At 42.8% G+C, this 20,081-nt stretch overlaps 2 protein-coding genes across 2 annotated transcripts; one reads left to right on the top strand and one right to left on the bottom strand.

The window, feature by feature from the left end:
* The first annotated feature begins 793 nt into the window (after positions 1 to 793).
* Positions 794 to 10,053, top strand: aprt (adenine phosphoribosyltransferase). Its single transcript, XM_084735719.1, has 5 exons — positions 794 to 980; positions 7,262 to 7,365; positions 7,632 to 7,765; positions 7,881 to 7,959; positions 9,488 to 10,053. Exons 1-5 carry the CDS (start codon positions 892 to 894, stop codon positions 9,625 to 9,627), a joined length of 546 nt encoding a protein of 181 aa, XP_084591845.1. The 5' UTR covers positions 794 to 891; the 3' UTR covers positions 9,628 to 10,053.
* Positions 10,054 to 12,690: 2,637 nt separating this feature from the next.
* On the bottom strand, positions 12,691 to 19,491 carry cdt1 (chromatin licensing and DNA replication factor 1). The gene is made up of 10 exons (XM_084736166.1): positions 18,920 to 19,491; positions 18,351 to 18,506; positions 16,468 to 16,781; positions 16,181 to 16,375; positions 15,572 to 15,717; positions 15,299 to 15,399; positions 14,957 to 15,145; positions 14,619 to 14,774; positions 14,327 to 14,528; positions 12,691 to 13,266 (listed from the first exon to the last, which is right to left on the bottom strand). The coding sequence occupies exons 1-10, from the start codon at positions 19,370 to 19,372 to the stop codon at positions 13,103 to 13,105; spliced, it is 2,076 nt and encodes a 691-aa protein (XP_084592292.1). The 5' UTR covers positions 19,373 to 19,491; the 3' UTR covers positions 12,691 to 13,102.
* Between the last annotated feature and the right edge of the window lie 590 nt (positions 19,492 to 20,081).

Here is a 20,081-nt window from a genome sequence, read left to right as displayed (position 1 = left end):
AATCAATTGATTTGATTTTCTTTTAGTCAAGTTTTAGTCAGTGGAACTCAGTTTTATTTTTAGACTTAATTTTAGTAAATGCTTTAGCCATAGTTTGGTAACGCTTCAATTTCCAGGTCCCATAATTTCATGGTAAACAGGTAGTAATTACCAAGTAATATATTGGAAATTTCTTAGATATTATCCACAAATTTCATGGCAAGTATGTGATAATTTGCAAGTGTCGTTTTCATGCAGACTACCACATCCTTAACATGAAATGTTGGTGTAATTTTTTAAAATTTGAAATTAAAAATTTCAGAATTTGTTACTTGTGTGTAATTTCTAAGAAGTTTCAAATATATTACTTGGTAAGTACAACCTATTTACCATGAAATTATGAGACCTGGAAATGGAGGCGTTACCCCATAGTTAGTCAACATTTTAGTCTTAATTTTAATCATGGTTTAATAGAAACAGCTTAATGGCAAGTCAGCTAATTTCTCCAGAAGGTTACCTTATGAATGAATTTGTTTCTAATTTAAAATTTCCTGTCACTGGTGGAACTACTTTCTTTCTACGGTAGAAGCTATCGGAACTATTTTATCATCTACTGGAGCTACTTTCGTTTTGACTAGAGAGAAAGTAGTTCCTACATGAAACTGTTTGGAGTATTAACAGGAAAGAGAAGCAGGTGATGTGGACGGTGAACGCATTAGTTGTTATTTGCTCTGCTGTCTGATGAAAGTGTCCATCACAGCACTAAGAACATGCGCACTTCAGCCAGAGGAGGGCGGTACTGTGTCTTAATGCAGTGAACACAGTAGGAAGAGGCAGAAGAGGAAGTGTGTGTCGGTAATCAGGTGATAGATCGTCCTGTATAAATCCATCCGTGTGATCCAGTGAGTTAGAATGGCAGCAGACAGAGAATCTAAACTCCAGCAGGTTCACAGACACATCAGAGCGTTTCCGGACTTTCCAAAGAAAGGGATCCTGTTCAGGTGAGACTGTTTACGGATGTTCAGACTGCAGGTTATCTGTGTACATTAGTCAGCGCGTGCAGAGCCCCGCATGTGGTGTAAACGCTCCACGCACACACAGCAGGGACCAGATGTAGTGTGCACTGTAATGTTCTGTACTGGGTACACCCTTATTCTGAAGGTCCTGCTGCTACTACTGGAAGTAGAAGACTCTTATGTTGATAGTCACTAGACCGGAAGTCAGTGCTACCGGCGTGGTATATAGGCAAAGGGAATAAAAAAAAAAAACTACAGACTGACCGTTGTGGCATGTGTCCATTTATTATTTAGATAAGGCTATATAGTGTATAGAATATCACAACATGGTGTCAGAGTATAGGTTGTAAGACTACGGACCTGCGTGACATGTCTGCAAGCTAGTACGAAAAAAAAAAAAAAGAGGGACAGTTGAAAATGGATGCCTTCGGAGCCCCTACCCCGACGATGAACTGGGATTCATCTAACCTACCTGATGCATGGCGGAGATTCAAGCAACATGCTGAACTCATGTTCTCAGGACCTCTCAAACAGAGAGCAGAAGAGGAAAAATGCAGTTTCCTTTTGCTGTGGATCGGCGACAAAGGGAGGGACATCAGCAATACATGGACGCTAACGGAGGATGAGGCTAAGTTGCTAAAGACTTACTACGACAAATTCTCTGAATACCTCACTCCAAAAGCTAACCCCATATTTGCGAGGTACAAGTTCCATGAAAAGACACAGGGAAGCGGTGAGTCATTTGAGCACTTTGTTACAGAGCTAAAGCTGCTTGTCAAAGACTGCAACTACTCAGACAGTGATGACATGGTCAGGGACCGCATTGTTTTCGCTACCAACTCACCTAGAGTGCGCGAAAAGTTACTCAGCCATGGGCCGGAGCTCACGCTGGAAAAAGCGATCGATATAGCCCGCTCTCATGAGCTCTCACAAGTGCAGCTAAAGGCTATGGCTAGCGACAGCCATGTAGTGCATGCAATCCACCGCAAACCAAGTAAGTCAAGCTTCACAAAAGGTGCTAGCAAGCACAATGACAGCCCAAAGACACATGACAGTGCCTGTAGTAAGTGTGGAGGACACCACAACAAATCCACAGAGTGCCCAGCTAAAGGTAAACAATGCCTAAAATGCCGAAAATTCAATCACTTTGCCAAAGTGTGCAAGACCAAGTCCCATACCCCAGGTAAAACAATGCACAAGGAGATCCACACAGTTGGAGAAAATGATGTTGATGATAACTCTGAGCTGTTTGTGGACATTGTTACTACAGAGAAGGAGGATGAGGAAAGTGCATATGCTGACATTGGATTGGGGCCACAAAACAGGAAACTGAGTTTCAAGCTAGACACTGGGGCACAAGCAAACATAATACCTGTCAAAGTCTTCGATGAGCTCATGCCCGGCACCCAATTAATGGCAGCCGACCGTAAGCTAACCGGCTACGGTGGACACGCACTGGAGGTAAAGGGCTACTGCAAAATATCAGGAAGATACAAAGCCAAGTCAACCACAGACAAGTTCTATGTAGTGAACTGCAAAGGGCCACCCATTCTAGGCTACAAAGCATGCAAAGCCCTGGGACTCATCAGAGTGGTGTATGCAGTCAACAGCGACAAGGAGAGCAACACCCAGCCAAACCACATCCAAAGTGAGTACTCAGATGTTTTTAAAGGCATCGGCACATTCCCAGGCGAGTGCAGTTTCAGAATAGACCCCAGTGTAGCACCAGTTGTCTGCCCACCACGCAGAGTACCATTCGCCCTTAAAGATCGTCTAAAGACAGAATTAGACAAGATGGAAAGGGATGGCATAATATGCAAAGTGACCGAGCCCACTCAGTGGGTCAACGCCCTTGTAGTGTGTGAAAAGCCAAAGACACACAAACTGAGAGTATGTCTGGACCCAAGACCCCTAAATGAGGCAATAATGAGGCCACACTACCCGCTGCCCACACTGGAGGATGTGACATCCAAGTTAGCAGGGGCAAAGTACTTCAGCATCCTGGATGCAAGATCAGGGTATTGGGCAATTAAGCTAAGTGAGGAGTCCTCACTGCTCACTACGTTTAACACCATATTTGGTAGATATCGTTTCCTCAGGCTGCCCTTCGGCATCGTGTCTGCCCAGGACGAATTCCAAAGGAGGGTGGACGAGACATATGAAGGCCTGAAAGGAGTAGCTGGCATCGTGGACGACATCGTCGTATTCGGAAAAACTAAGGAGGAGCACGACAGCAACCTCCGAGCCATGCTTGACCGAACTAGAGAGAGAGGCTTACGACTGAACCCAGAGAAGTGCCGCATCTGTGTTCCTGAGGTGAGCTATTTCGGTCACATACTCACAGCCGATGGTTTGAAACCAGACCCGCTCAAGGTGAAAGCCATCAGAGGCATGCCACCACCCAAAAGCGAGGCAGAGCTCGAAACTGTGCTAGGTATGGTGAATTACCTGGCGAGATTTGCACCCAATCTGGCTGAGGTGTGTGCACCACTCAGATGCCTGCTAAGGCAGGAAACAGAGTTCAAATGGGAAGCGACACATGAGCGTGCATTCCAACAGATGAAGGAGATCATCACAGCAGAGCCAGGGCCGGTGTTGGCCTATTTCGACCCGGAAAAGGAAGTGACACTGCAAGTGGATGCATCAAAGTATGGACTGGGTGCAGCCGTCATGCAGGAAGGCAGGCCAGTAGCATATGCATCCAAGCTGCTCAACAGCACGGAGCAAAATTACGCCCAAATCGAGAAGGAGCTGTATGCAGTCCTGTATGGGTGTAAGAGGTTCCACGAGTACCTCTATGGGCGAAACATAACTGTGGAATCAGACCACAAGCCACTAGAGACTATTCTACGCAAGCCCCTAGCCCTTGCCCCACCGCGCTTACAGCGCATGATGCTGGCACTGCAAAAGTACAGCATAACTCTCATCCACAAACCAGGCAAAGACATCCCGGTGGCCGACACACTCTCGAGAAAGTCCATGGAGGAAGAGGACAAGTCTCTATCTGAGGCCATGGAAACACAAGTGCACACTGTCATCAGCAATGCCCCAGTGAGTGCAAACAGACTAGATGACATCAGAACAGCTACAGCTCAGGATGAGCAGCTCTCCACTTTAAAGCGAGTCATTCGGTCAGGCTGGCCGGAGAAAAGAAAACAGTGCCACACACTCATCAGCGAGTACTGGAACCACCGTGATGAGATCACAGAGGCTGATGGAATCCTCCTGAAGGGTGAGAAAATAATCGTTCCACACAAGCTCAGACCCTACATGCTAAAATGTATACACACAGGACATTTTGGAGTAGAGAAGAGCAAACACAGGGCAAGGGACATAATGTTTTGGCCTGGCATGAGTCAACAGATTGAGGAAACAGTCCAAAAATGTGACATATGCCAGAAACACCGTAGTGCCAATGCTAAGGAACCCATGCTCTCACACGACATCCCAGAGACCCCATGGGAGACTGTGGCAACAGATCTATTCACATGGAACTCTGAGAATTACATCGTCATTGTCGACTACCTCAGCAGGTATTTTGAAATAGAACGCCTGCACAACATCACTACTGCCGCTGTCATTCACAAAATGAAGGCAGTGTTCTCACGTCAAGGTATAGCTCGGATGGTCGTCAGTGATAACGGCCCAGCCTATAGCTCACAAGAGTTCAAGCAGTTTGCAGAGTCGTGGGGCTTCCAACACATCACGTCGAGCCCGCATTACCCACAGTGCAACGGCCTTGCTGAAAAGACTGTTCAGACTGCAAAGCGGATCCTCACCAAGGCAAAAGAGGACAAGAAAGATCCATACCTCAGCCTTCTGGAGTATAGGAACACACCGGTCGACGGCCTCAGATCCCCAGCCCAGATCCTGATGAGCCGCAGACTGCGTTCCGTCCTGCCCATGACAACTCAGCAGCTACAACCTCGGGTGACCCCCACAGACACTGTGCGTGCGAGGAGAGAGACCTGCCAGCAGCGCCAGAAACAGCACTACGACAGATCTACTAGACCGCTGTCAACGCTGCACGCCGGAGCGCCTATCCGTTTCCAACAGGGAGATGGCACGTGGAAACCAGCTACAGTCGTCCAACCAGCGGACACCCCGCGGAGTTACCACATCGAGACCGATGATGGACAATCGTTCAGGCGAAACCGACGGCATCTACTTGACTCCCATGCACCCACCACGCAGCAACCTGAGACCAGGGAGGACAACCCTGTCACTGCACGAGAGAACCCAGGTGCACAGCAACATCCTGCTGGTTCTGCCAGTGAACCTGAGCCATGCCAACGCACACGGTATGGACGCGTCATCAAGCCGAGGCAAGTCCTTGATTTATAATTGATTGTAAAGGGTGCGAGCCTAGCGCCGCCCTATGACTTCTTCGATGTACAATATGCGTACCTTGATCTCTGAGAAGATAATTGTTTATGGTTCATAAAAAAACAAAAAAAAAAAACAAAAAAAAAAAAACAAAGGCTGTATTCATACTTACCGGTCATATGATGCTCACCAGTTTAATACTGCCAATATAATGTGACCCCCTTTTGAGGTTATTACTAGTATCACAAGAGTATCTCTGCATTTGATTTGATTGATGGAATTAATTGTTCGCTGCTACTGTTCTAATTCCAGAAGAAGCACACTTACTTAATACTGCAGTTTTTCTGAGGATACTGATGCTATATTGCGTTCTGATGTTATTTGCACTGCCAGTTATTATACAGTACACTTTGATTTGAATATTGTGACATAAGTTTGTCATCTAGGTGCCTACATTTTTCTGCATGCAATTTAATGCATAGCTACATCTTATTTTATTTTTTTTTTTGCTAAAGGGAGATGTAATGTTCTGTACTGGGTACACCCTTATTCTGAAGGTCCTGCTGCTACTACTGGAAGTAGAAGACTCTTATGTTGATAGTCACTAGACCGGAAGTCAGTGCTACCGGCGTGGTATATAGGCAAAGGGAATAAAAAAAAAAAAACTACAGACTGACCGTTGTGGCATGTGTCCATTTATTATTTAGATAAGGCTATATAGTGTATAGAATATCACAACATGCACCATGTGTACGCACAAAACTTTACGCACGCCTTGTCCCCACACAGAAACTGTCATCCGGTGTTCTCACAGCTCAGAGAAAGGTGTAAGCTTTTGTACAGCCTGGATGTGTTCACACTCATCAGGTTAATCAGTGTCTGCACTGCAGAGACATGTGAGTGTGTGAACGAGGCAGCCAGGAGTGAAGACTCAGTCCACAGTCCAACTACATTATCATCAGGTCACATCATGACACACTGTAGTTCATGTCAGCACTGGTCATCCATTTGATTTTACAGAGCTCCTCCCCACTTTAACTTGGACTTACCATCATTCCTGTAGTTTGTACACTGTTCTGAAAGTGCCAGGAGAGGAAATGTTTCTGTTACTGGTGGGTTTCCCATATTTATACTGCAGTCAGACAGATGTATTGGTCAGCTGATATTAATATTGACTATCACAACTATACTTGTCTTCATCAGTAGTGGGCTATTTGTTGTCTACGCATTCATTCATTTTTTTATTTTTCAGAACCTAGTGCAAAATGTTTTTATTTTTTTGTTTTAGTTTAATAGGCAGCATTTTATGTATATTTGACCTGTTTCCCTCAAGTTTTACATATATGTGTTCTGTGTGCGTGTGTGTGTTTTTTAATTTCTAGTTATTTATAATTAGAACTGATACTGGATTTTTGAGGCTGATTCCAAGAATGATAATGGGGACATATTGACCAATATTGCAATGATAGCTCTAATTAATTATAATATTAATTATATAAATAAAAAAAACTAATAATAATAATAATATAAAATATAATAAAATAACAAATAAATAAATAAATAAATGATATATATGTTAGTGTTTGCACTGCAGGAACAAAGTATCCTAATAATAATAAAACATGTACAAACACAGTCAGTGTGGTTATTAATCAGTGACAATGGATTTGAATTCACCTGGAGATACAGAACATGGAAAATATAATACAATATTGATGGTTGATTACAGTATGAAGCTCAGGTTCACATTGTTTGTTTGTTCTGTTTGTGTCATTTTCTTTCATCTCACTGTTAGCAGGGATGCAGGATGACTGTCTCCATCTAGGAAATGTGTTTCACACCTCAGTGTATATGATTGGATAATATTAATGTAATGTGTGTGCGTGTGTGTGTGTGTGTGCGTGTGTGTGTGTGTGTGTGCGTGTGCGTGCATCATGCAGAGATATCTGTCCCATTCTGAAGGATCCAGCTGCTCTGACTGCAGTGATCGACCTGTTTGAAGAACATGTGAGGAAGAATCACCAGCAGGTTGATCTGATCGTAGGTAAGAAAATAAAGCAAACTAGTGATCTTCAGTTACAAGAAAACAAGAACATTTGTTTGTAAATGTTTTCTTGCATGAAGCCCATTGACACACCTTGTTGGAGTGTTTTTCAGATCCTGTTGGGGGATAACTTAGAAGAAAAACCTTTGGCAGCATCAGACGGCCTTATGCATTTCATACATTACATCAGTTTGGTTTTGGCTCTGTAATTTGTTGCTGGGCCAGAGCTTTTAATGAATTAATGAATGAATTGTGTATGCATGCAGGTTTAGATGCCCGTGGTTTCCTGTTTGGACCTCTGCTTGCCCAGCGGCTCGGCGTCGGATTCGTCCTGGTCAGAAAGAAAGGCAAGCTGCCCGGGCCCACCGTCTCTGTGGCGTATGATCTGGAGTACGGGAAGGTAAAGAACACAAGTCTCTTTTCGTTGGTCCCTCAGTCCTGAGCAGTGTCAGTCCCTCACCATGACGCTCCACATCAGTCAGTCTGATGAACAGTGTTGACTTGTGTTGGTGCAGGCGGAGGCAGAGATCCAGGAGGACGCTGTGGCTCCAGGACAGAAAGTTCTGCTCATAGATGACCTGCTGGCAACTGGAGGTGAGAGATCCACCGATTACATCAGCTCTGTAACATCATGTTCCTACTGGATTCAGTCTGAGCACACAGAGAGGAAACTAAAATGGTACATATAACATAATCGTATGTCTTTTTGCTGCAGACATTGTGGATTTGGCGGCCAGTTAACAAGACAACAGTATTATAATCACATTCATTTGTAAAGTCACAGTTTCAGGGCAGTAAGTAAGGAGTCAGAGTTTGTCCATTCTGCATCTGCTGTGTGTCCTGCAGTTTGGCCTGTGGTGGAATAAAACACTGACCAGAGAGAATGAAACAAATTCACAGGGGAGTAGACAAGTTTTCCATTAATGAAAAAAGATTCCTGGTCAGGAGAGCAGTGTTTAAATCATTGACATGTTCTTACACTATCCACTGTTAGTGTAAAAACAGATGCCCCCACCTTTATTTATTTACTTATTTTTAAGAAAAAGTACTGTGTGATGTAGGGTTGGTCCAAACAGTAGTCAACCACTGAGCCCTCTACCATCGTATCATTGTTTAAAGCCTTCTGTATTTGAGGTAGTGTGTCCTCTCAGAGTTGCCACAGAGTTGTTGCCTAAGTTCCTTTCTGTTTTTGACATGTGGGAGAAAAAATCAAAAGAAGCTGTTGCTGCTCTTCATTGCAAGGCAGGTTTATTTATACAGCACCATTCAGACACAAGGCAATTCAAGGTGCTTTACAGGAACATAAAAATACATTGAAATGAAACATTAAAAGAACATTAAAATTGCATTTGAGATCATTAAATACAAAAGCTAAAAGCAGGACAATAAATAGTTAAACATTACTGAAATTGCATTTAAAAAGCAAACAAAACAAAAGCAGACAAATCTAAAACAACAGCTGCAGATGATCTTAACAATAAGTTATGTATCTACTACTGGAAAGCTGCGGCAATCAGCCCAAGTCCAGGTTGGAGTTAATGGTTTTGGTCGAGCACCAGTCCCGTCCCAGTAGGAAGGGTCATTTGGGAGCCTCTGCAGCTGATCCAGTGGTATCAGGACATATCCATGGGATTGTGTCAGCCAAGTCAGCATGCTCCACATGTGATGTATTCCCATATATCCTGTCCTTGTCCTAATCACATGTCTCCAGTCACAGACACAGCAAAAGGCTTGTACTGTTTCTCAGCCCTGCTCACACAGAACTGAAGAGGTGGAAAAGTGGTGAAAAATATGGCAGTAGCCCCCTGTATTAAATTAAATTAAAGTCCCAGTGATTAATAAGTATCCAGGATCCACTTTCTGTAGCTTTTAGCAGAAAAAAAACAAGTATATCCACAAAAGAATGCAAGCAAAGCAGAGTGCAAGCAGAAGAATTGCTCTGTTTCGGTCTCCTGAGGACAGATAAACAGACATTACAGTTCTTTCCTACTTCCTACCTCACGGTCTGATGAAGAATGAATGTAAAATGTGGATTGTACTTTGAAAACACTGGTACCCAATTAATAATAAAAAAAAATTGTGAGGGGAAGAAGTAACATTCAGGTGTGTTTGTGTGTTGCAGGGACGTTGTATGCAGCCTGTGAGCTGATGAAGAAGCAGCAGGCGGAGATTCTGGGCTGCATGGTTGTGATCGAGCTCAAAGAACTGAACGGCAGCGACAAACTCAAACCTTACAGCATGTTCTCTCTGGTCCAGTACTGACCACCACCACTGCCGCCGCCGCCACAACAGCTGCTATGTTGGACTTTACTCCAGTCAGGTGTCACCGCCACAAGACAAGAAACCTCTCCAACACACGCACGTTTTTACAGCCATTGTCATTTCAATCAGTTTTTACAGTTTCATTCAGTGCTAGATTATAAAATGTTTATTTATTAATTCATACATGTATCTGTTAATGTATTGGTTGCGAGGGCAGGAGTCTTACCCAGGATGCTCTGGGGTAATGAAAGGGAGAAGGCTTGGTTTCCACAGATCCTTAAAGAGTCTTACAATTATCTGGCCAATGCTGGATTTTCGGGGCCGATACTGATATTAGAGAGTAAAATGAAATTAAATGTCGATATCTAGGCCAACATTCTTCATGTCTATATGTATGTGTAGAGTAAAATATACAGAATTATTCATTTTTTGCAGCAATACCTCTAATGTGCTCATCAAATTGTACAGTTTAACAACAAACTTTATTGTCCAAAATGGCATCAGGGTGCTGAAACAGTAAACTACACAGGTATTTTTAATAATTATAAATAGTTATAAATTTAAAACAACTGCAAATTCTTAATAGGTGCGACAAGCTATTGCAATGTATGTATGTGCATACATCCACATGTGCATGCAGTCACATGGCTATACTATAGGGAGTGAAAAAAGTCCAATGACGCCTGCAGTAAGGCTCTGGAGCAAACAGTTCATAAGTTATGGAAGGGGGTGTGGCTAAACTATTGGTTAAACTTCACCAATGAAAAATGCAGCGATGCCTCCCACAGGTGCCTAAAACAGTTTAGGAGAAATGAAAGGGGTGTGTCTAAAATGTGGGGGGCGTGGTTATCTGTCACCAATAAAATTGTATGCCTCCCACAAGAGTCTGATGAACAGTTCATGTGTTTGGTCATGGTACATGAATCTCTTTAGAAGTTATGTGCTTTTTTGTTATAGGCCACACCCACAGCCACGCCCCCACACAGTCGATCTTCATGACAAATATCAGCTTTCCAGTGCGAAAACTGTGGTTGCAAATGGATGGGAAATAGTGACTGAAAATACAATAAAACTTGAACTTCAAAAATCAAAAATCAAAAAAAATCAAATAAGGCTCTGTACCGATTCATGAGTTATAGAGGGGGCGTGTGTTATGTGTAAGGGGCGGGGCTAACTCGCTCCTCTGCTGAGACCAATGATGCCTCCTATAAGAGTCTATGATAAACGTTTAATTAGTTATGAAAGAGGGTGTGGCTAAAGTGTAGGAGGCGGGGCATCAGTCAGAGTCTACGACAAACTGTTATGTGAATCCATGGCGCCTTTTTTTGTGATAGGCCACTCGCATTACCACACCCCCTTTTTTTTTTTTTTTTTTGCAAATTAGCATGAACACAAACGCACACAAGAGCAAAAACTGGTCGTTTAACATGGGGAATATATAACTGTGACAATATCTGACTGATATGTCGGTTGATGGATGGACTGATTATCTAACAAGGCAGAACATTTTATCTGTTTCTCACTGACTGACCTCACTTGCACTGCTTTAAGAAGGTGGTGCATCAGTTTAATTTGAAAGCACAGGAACGTGTTTATATGTAGTGTGTTAAACTGGCTAATGAACAACAAAATACATGAATATTTAGCAAACTTGATCTGTAGCCTGGTTGTTATTCATCTTTATTTCAGAATTAAGGTCTTAAGAAGCTCCTAATATGATTCCATTATCTTTGTCTGTTTTCTAACATATAACCGGTGGGAAAAATTGTGACATTTTTCATCACAGTCCATCTGTTATCTATAACTGTTCATTCTTTGCCGGGTTGTAGGGTGAATCCCAGCTCACATTCACACCTGCAGGCAGTTTAGAGTCACCATTGACCTGACATGCATGTGTTTTTGGACGGAAAACAGGAAAACTCCACACAGACAGGTCCCAGCCGTCCGTCCCCTTTCAACACATCAAAAACCCAAGTCAAAGTTAGAGGCCAAATGACAAACACATTAAATAAGATTAAATGCTCAGGGTTTTTTTTTTTTGACCTAAGTGGCAATTCATCTGGATTGATTATTTTTTGTGAAAAGTGACTCTTTGACCAAGTTTTCTTTTCACTGATGCAGGTTTCCTGTGATCAGCTTGTGATTATCAACACTTTCGTCCTTAATGCATCATTTTTTGGTGTTTTTGTTTGTATCACATGTTGATATAATAAATCTATGCAGGAAATAACAGACTGATTATTGTTGCAGTTTTAAAGCAGTGTGCCATATATTATCCACAATATCTAATTTTTTTCATGCTAAAAAAATAATACCATAATGGAAACATAACATAAATTCATATTGTGATCATGACAATATTATCAGAGGAGTTGGTAGCAAAAATCATCCATCTAAATCAGTTAGTCGTTTTGCATAGAACATAGTTGATTTGGATGATGCGACAGCTTTTGTGCATCAGGAACTGCAAGATAATGGATACGTGGCAGGATACGGCTGCTTACATGTATGGGCAATTTAAACAGGATCTGTGGTACAGCAGGACACACAACTACAGATCAAGTTAAATGATCCTCAAGTGTTTCCTTATTGCAAACATATATATTATCTGATCAGTTACAATTTGATGCAGGCATAATGTATGACAAGCAGCAGCATCTGTGGTTGATCAAACATTGTAAAGTGAAACAATAATTTTCCTTCCTTCCATGGCCCAACTCGCCAGCTCCAATTTATTTTTTTAAACCTACACTGGCCTGAATACACAGTTGCACAAATTAAACTCCATTCTCCTCTGGTGGAGGCAGGAACCTCAAAATGCAGCCTTATTCTAGTAAAAATCTGTTTTCCTTACTAGCACTTTAACCACGCCTTCCTTTTCTCTTCTGAAATCTAGACAGAAACACCTTCCAATCTTCAGATAATTAAAATAATCATTGCCTTTGAATTATGGATTGCCATATTTAATACACTGTATTCACAGAAAAAAATACGGAGGCAGCAGAGCTCTGACAAAAGCTTGTATTTCTTAAACATGATCAAACACCTTAACCAACTTTAAAAATGTAAACATCTCAGTTCTACACTGTAGAAAATTTGGTGCCTAAAAAGACTGGAAGCACACCAGTACAAAAAAAATACAACAGAAAACATCACTATAACACAAGTGTAGTTAAAACAGCCTGTTTACAACAGGAGAAGGTAGGAGTACCAGAACCAGGTCTGGTCTGTCCCATGAGGCCACAGGAGTTTGGGACAAACCGGTGTCCTTCAGCTGTGCATAGATCCATCTGTGACCAATTTCATACTGACAGCATAGAGCGCAGGACATACCACAAATCACACTGTCTAACATGTCAGACACATGTGCCTGCTGCCAAAAAGCCAGTGAAATTCACTAAAAATATGGCAGCTAGTCTTCAGTGTGTGCTGGACGTGATGAAGGCGAACAGTTCACATCAGTCATTATTGTCTCTCAGATCCTCTCCTCTTCTTTTAGTCTGCAGTTCAGTTTATCCACAACGGCGCTGATCTCTGTGTTCTTGTTCAACTTCAGGTAGAAGTCCTTCCTGATTGGATGAATGGTCAGCCAATCATTAGCCACTTCTGCAAGCAGACGGAGATGTTTCTCCATTTCACCTGTTCATTAGAGAAGAGGAACAACTAATCAAATAACAGTTATTTTCTGAACAAAGTTAGAGGACAGCAACAGGTTTACTACTACAGAATACTAGTGAATGTGTCTGTTTAGATTTCTATTAGTGCTGACACCTTGGATGGTCGTTATGCTCTTATCAAACCAAATTCTCATTGGTCAGACAGTCACTGGTGTTACTTTGATCATTGAGAACAGCCAAATGTTACTTTACTTAACCATGCTGCATTTTGGGTAAGAACAAACGCTGTTAGGGTGCCAGCGGCAAACATAAAGGCTAGTGTCATGCATGTCAATATTGGCAATGTAATATAGTGTCTTAAAAAGTGACAGATGTCAGAAATACATCACCTGGAGATTCAATAAGGTACTTGTATGTACTGATTATTGATCTGCAGAGACACAACATCACATGACTGGCCAGAGGATTTGGGCTCCTAACAGATCAAAGGTGATGTGGTCTTCTTATTTTATGTCTTTAAACTGACAAAGACCTTGAAACAGCATTGACCGCCAGTCAAATTACAGCTGTTGTTTTTAACCAGAAAGGGGCAGATATGGCAGCATGATGCAGGAGCAAAGTACCTGGCTGGACTGCTCTCATTTATAAGGACAGAAGTGCTTCTTAAGCCATTATTTTCATGGGTGGAAAGGACATATGCAGACCTGATTAAACTGAGTTAGAAATAATATTTCTTATGAATAAGACAATTTTCAACTAGCAGACACCATGTCAAAGTACCAGCACAGATCACAACAAGCACAGAAGCTGCTCTGATATGATGTGTAACTTTAATTAGCACACATTTAGGCTGCAGGTAGAGTCATGCAGTGCACAGTTGATGATTTAATTTATCTAGAGGTAACTTCCACTTGATTAGAGTAGGTAGCATTTCAGTTAACCAGCATTTTCTTTGGGTGACTACAGCCCTGATTTCTACAGGTCAAAAATAAAACAGAAAACATTGTGGCTTGTCACAGTAACTGAAAACTACAAGCTTCCACCCAGCACTGTTGCTGTTCTCTCCTGTTGTTTGAACCCACCTGTGCTGAGAGCAGATCTGTAGCTGGCCACCATCCTGTTACAGGCCACCTCCATGATTAAAGCTGGTTTCTTCTCTGCCACAAAAACGGTCCGGAGAATCCTGGCCAGCTCGGGGAGACGTGACATCATTAGTAGGCGGTCCTCCTGGGCGGGGTTTCGAGTCATGGCTGCCTGGAGCTTCTGGGCCTCCTTTGCCCGTATCTGAAACACAAAGAAACCAGATGATAAATCACTGATTTCTGATGGGGCAAATTCAACCAATACACCCCATAAAGCGTAGACTGTACTTACCCTGTCCAGCAGGGACTGGGACACTCCTTTTAGGGCAGTTGGGACCTGAGCAGGTGGTGTTTGGGGGACAGGTGAGTTCTGTGAAGACGTTGGCTCTTTACTCTCTGGAGTGTTAGCTTCTGTCTTCTGAGCCAGAGACACCAGGGCCTTCTCCATCTGAACAAAGGACAACACAACAACATACGCTACTGAGACACAGTTGTGCTGACAATACTGGATTAACATGGCATTACAAACATAAGCATGAGTTTATTACCCAGTCATTATGTATAATTCATCTAAAATACAATAGATGTTGAGAACAGCAGCTGTGTGACCACTTTAACACTGATCCGTACCTTGGGTGTGATGAGTGAGCGGGCCTTGTCCAGCACCTCCTGAGCTGTGGCCAGTCTCTCAGTCTGAGGAGGCTGAGGCAGTGAGCTCGTCTGCACAGCTGAGACAGTGTCCACATTGAAGCGAGGGTGCCAGCGGGTCAGTTTGTCTTCTGGGACAGACACCGGAGGAACCAACGAGGACAGGAAGACCTGCACACAGAGAGGAGAGTTTAAAGCTAGAACTAATCATTTCTCCATGTGTCAAAGGAGACAACCATGCCTCACACCACACATGATGCCCAGCTTAGTTGTGACTCTCACTATATAAAACCAAATGGAGGCTAATCTGTAGTAGCTGCTGACCTTGTGATGCTGTTTGACGATGGAGACCAGGTTTTGGTGGAAGATGTGTCTTCTGTCCAGGAGACGAGAGGCTGTCAGGACAGGACGTGCTTCATTCTGGTCTGTGGAGGAAACCATACACACGAAGGTAGATCAGTGAACACATGATCATAAAAGGGACCAACAGTTAGACCATTTGGTTGATACAGGTGAAGTGATCCAAGAAATAACATTTTAAAATAAGCCAATGTTGAATATTTTGAGAAGAAGTAGAAACTGGTGTGGTCTTCTAACCAGAGAAGATGACGGGCTCCACAGTGAGCTGGTAGCTGCCCTTCTTAATGCTACTGTTGAAGGTTGGGATGTTCTTCTCCTGTCTGAATGTGTACGCCTCAGGAAACACAGTCTTTATCTGACCCACGTGGCTCTCCTCAAACCGCCTGCAAGACGGACAAAGAAAAGAAACAAACATTAGTCTATGCAGCCTGACAGACAGTTCTAACCTACAGGAAACCAAAGTGTAATATGTAGAAGGCTGCTCTATGTAGTGATTAATTTAATGACTAAATTATAACAATGGAAATGGAAAAACATCGACTACAGAAAGTAAGGAGAAGTCTCTATTAATTAAATAATAATAATTAATGCCTTGATGAGTAAAGACAGCATGAAATAGTTTGCTCTGTTCAGTAGGACAACCTAAGTTTGGTCACAGTAGTAGAAGTAGTAGAAAATTAGAATTCAAATTAAAACTAAGTTTCACGGACTAAATCAAAACACTAAAATATGACAATTTTCAATAGGCGACTAAATTTAAAACTCCTGCGTCACAAGTTCTAGAGACACTTGTCCTCATTTAGATCGGAGAATACAACCAGAACATGCCTCCATCCTTCCACCTACTTGTGCATCATGTCCTGAACTCCCTGCTTGATCTTGGCGAAGGTAGCTGTCTCACAGCGGTTGTGCAGCATGGCGACCACCGTGTCCATACTCCTGAACATCTCAGCCAGCACCTTGTACTGGTACGGAAGGGAGAGGCCTGGAGGGACCGCCTGGGCGAGAGTGTGGTACCGCTGGTACGCTGGCTGCTCAGTACTGAGGGACACAAGAGGGGGAAAAAAGCACTTTAGCTTCTCGTTTGGACTTAGCAGGACACAGTGTTGCTGACAATGTAGTGCGACACTCACCTGTCCTGGGCCTGTGTCTGTGTCTCTCTCTGCAAGTTCTCCTCGGCCTTCCTCTCCTCCTTCCTCCTCTGAGCTTTAGCTGCGAGCTCTTTGGCTCGTGCTACAGTCGACTTGAGGGCCTTAGCATCAGAGGTGGTGATGGGTGCAGCAGTTTTAGGGACATGAGGAGTCGTGTTGTTTAGTGCTGCAGCACCAGGAGAAGCAGATGGAGATGAGGATGTAGAAGCAGAAGCAGTGCTGGTTTTCTCCTCTCCATGTTTCCTGATCATCTGGAGGCGAGACTTGAGGGTTGCAATGTCCTCTTTAGACAGAACCTGAAAGAACAGAGGATATTAAGGAGAAGTCTGGCAATATTCTACAGTTTTTTTTGTTATCAATTTATCCCATGTACAGAGCCAAACCAACAATGAATGCACACTACTAACAAGTATTGTGTGTATCTAAGGCCTGATGTATCTCTTCCTCTATCATTTTCAAAAAATTATTAAATCCAAGACTTTTCATATTTGACATCCATAGCTAGTCTAGGGAGACTCAAGACTAGCCATCTGAAATTTGGAGAAAGGGGCCAAAAAAAAAAAAAAAAGGAAAAAAAAGAAAAAGAAAAAGAAGTATTACTCATATCCATATAAGTTTTTGTTAAAGCTACAGGGAGCCACTGGAGAGGGACAGTAAGTAAAGCTGCATGCAGCTCTGCAGCCCCAGCCCATCCATCCAGATGCTTGTGCTTTGTTGTATTTTGCAGGAGCGTCTACATGAAGCCACACTGCTGGCTTTCTGGTTACATGCACAACCAGCACCATGATCAAAACAGTATGTCCCCAAATGCATCACGGTGTTTACACCTGGTATTAACATGTGTGTTTGGTGATCCAATCACAAGTGGACAGTTCTGAGTAGAGATGTACATACACCCAAGATGCTCAGACCTCATTCAGAGGTGGTCTGGGTCATTCTCTCAGCTTTGTGTATGCAATATGTCCTGGGCCATAATGAAGGACCCCACACTCAGCTGACGTCCTTTAAATCCACACTAACAGCTGTCTGATTTACATTTGGTTCACTGTGATGCAAATTGCCCTTGGGCTCTCTTACGTGCAGAGAGAAGCAGCAGATTCACAATTTAACAAGTACAGACTCCCTTCAAAAACATCATTCAATTTAGAGAGTTGTTGCGCAAGGAGAAACTTAATTATCTTTATGAAATGGCTATAGAAGACTCTCATTTTTGCCTTTTAAACCCAGCATTAAATACAAAACATGAATTGCTTCTGTCCTTGTAAAAAACATTGTGTCAGTTTTTTGTGGCAGCGCTGTAGTGATGGCTACTCTGTGTCTAAAGTGCATCTGACCGGTCAACATTTAGCAGCTATTTGAACACACTGTTTCAACTGATTTCACCTTGGACACGAAATTTGTGACAGAAGATGACATTTAGCATTTTAACATGTCAAACTTTACTAATACAGCAAACCAATACAGGCTACAGAGTCCTCAGACTCTGTAACAACTAATTAAAAAAAAACAAAAAACACAATTTTGTGAGTTGGTGAGTTAGGAGAAACCAACTTTAACTGCTCTTGTGCCAAATTGTACCGAGCTTGGTGATTATTTGCATATAAAAACAAGGAAGTGAGATCTGATCACAAGTGGTCACTTGAGAAACATGTGGAGACTCCTTCTAAAGCCAGGTGTGAACATTAACATGCATCACCCATACACATGTTAATGCCTGGTGTAAACAGGCTCACTGATGAATATAACTTCACTAAGGCTTTTAAATTAAATCTTTCAGTATTACCACAATGACCACTATTCAGTCACGTCCACAGCAGCCTACAGACTGCACACTAGCGGCAGTGAACATGTTTACACTGGGTTACCTTGCTGGCCTGTCCTCTGGTGCTCTTGCTGATGACCTGATCCCTCCGTGGGGAGCTGCTGGTTTGGACATGGTTCTCTGCAGCCTGTCCAGTCACAGGAGACACTGGAGCTGCAGGCTGCTGTGTCACCTCACTGGGCAGAGTCTGGACTGCAGCCTGGACACAACATCATAACACCACAACATTACAGCAACAGAATATTTATTCCAGTCTTCTTTGTCATCACGGGTACTACACTCAGAATTTGAATGGATATGTAATCATGTTTACATTTCTTGCAGGCTGGCAACCGGTTGCAAAGTTAACTTTAACTGACAAGTGAATGTTAAAATTTTACCAGTCAATCAATAGAGTACATTGTTTTTTTGGCTGGTGACTGAAGCAAATCTAACCACTTGCATATTTTACCAGCTGACTGGTGCCACGTTTTGGGCCGTGCTAGTTATCATAAAGTAAGCAAACTGTGTTTTGTGGCTGCCATCTTTGTTGGGGTCAAAACTTAAGACAGTGACCAGACATTTTCTCCAAGTGTGTCAGAAGCTGTTAAAACCAGAACCACGTTTACTGACCTGTGGTGAATCCTGAGGGAGGACCAGCTTTTTCCTGGCCTTCTTCTTCGTGACTTTCTCCGGGAAGTTAGCTTTAGCCTCTGTAGCAGCCTCCACTTGTTGCCGTCTCTTCTTGGCCGTGCTGTGGTCGGCGGTGGCTGAAAACACAGCTGCCCCGAGGTCAAACTCTGCATCGGCCGAGCTCCTCTTCGGTGTCCGGGGGCTGGAGGGGGCATGTTTGGCGGTGTTGCTGATGGACTCTTCATGGTGTAGTCCCACTGCCTCGTCGATAACTCGGACAAACTCTTCGTGGACGGAGTCGTCTTTATTTTTGGAGGATCTCAATCGCGTGCATGCAGCGGTGGAGGAGCCCCGGCCGACCACCGCGCTGCTGCGCTGCTTGGCTGCTTTCACCGGCGCGGCGGTGCCTCTTTTTCTCTGGGAGAAGAAGTCCGTAACTCGAGCCTGAGACATGTTGCTGCTGCTGTTTGAGGCGGACAAACGAACCGCAACGAAAAAACCAATGCACTACTCTACTGTAAACCGCAGCCGGTAACGATATAAATAGTTTCCATTAACAATAGATCCGGAAATGTTCACACTTCACAGGAAGAAGAAAAGAAGTTTCGCGCGAATTCAACAAAGCCACGCCCCCGGTCGATATGAGCCGCCCTACTCTGCCTCTGATTGGCTATTTTGATAGTCCTCCCTGACCAATCATCACTCCACTACCTCAACGCAAGTTGGAGTACTGTCTAATCAGAGGCTGAGTAGGGCGTCCTAAGATAATCAGAGATAGATGCAACATTTTGGTAAATTATTATTATTAGTAGTAGTAGTATTAAGACAGAATCTAAAATTGAAGTATACTCTAAAACGTAGTAAAGAATAAGACAGAACAGGAAAGCAAGCAAACATGTAAGTGTGAATAAGTCGAAATAAAAACATGTCAATAATAAATGATGATGTCATCTAGTCTTTCTATCTATAAATAAAGACGGAATAGATATTAAGAGCATCACATAAGGTCAATATAAATAAACAAAAAAAATGGTTTAAATGATGAATCACATAAAAACAAGTCTATAAAAATGGATTTTAAGAAGTTATTTGGAAAATGTTACTGATGGATGTTACTGTAAAATCAGCTTAAAATAAGAATTGTTAGTTTAGAATGAACACT

This window comes from Lutjanus erythropterus, chromosome 14, assembly GCF_056507025.1.
Source record: "Lutjanus erythropterus isolate fLutEry1 chromosome 14, fLutEry1.hap2, whole genome shotgun sequence".
Taxonomy (NCBI): Eukaryota; Metazoa; Chordata; class Actinopteri; order Lutjaniformes; family Lutjanidae; genus Lutjanus; species Lutjanus erythropterus.
Note: the sequence above shows the minus strand (reverse complement) of the source record. Positions and strands in the feature narration are given on the sequence as shown.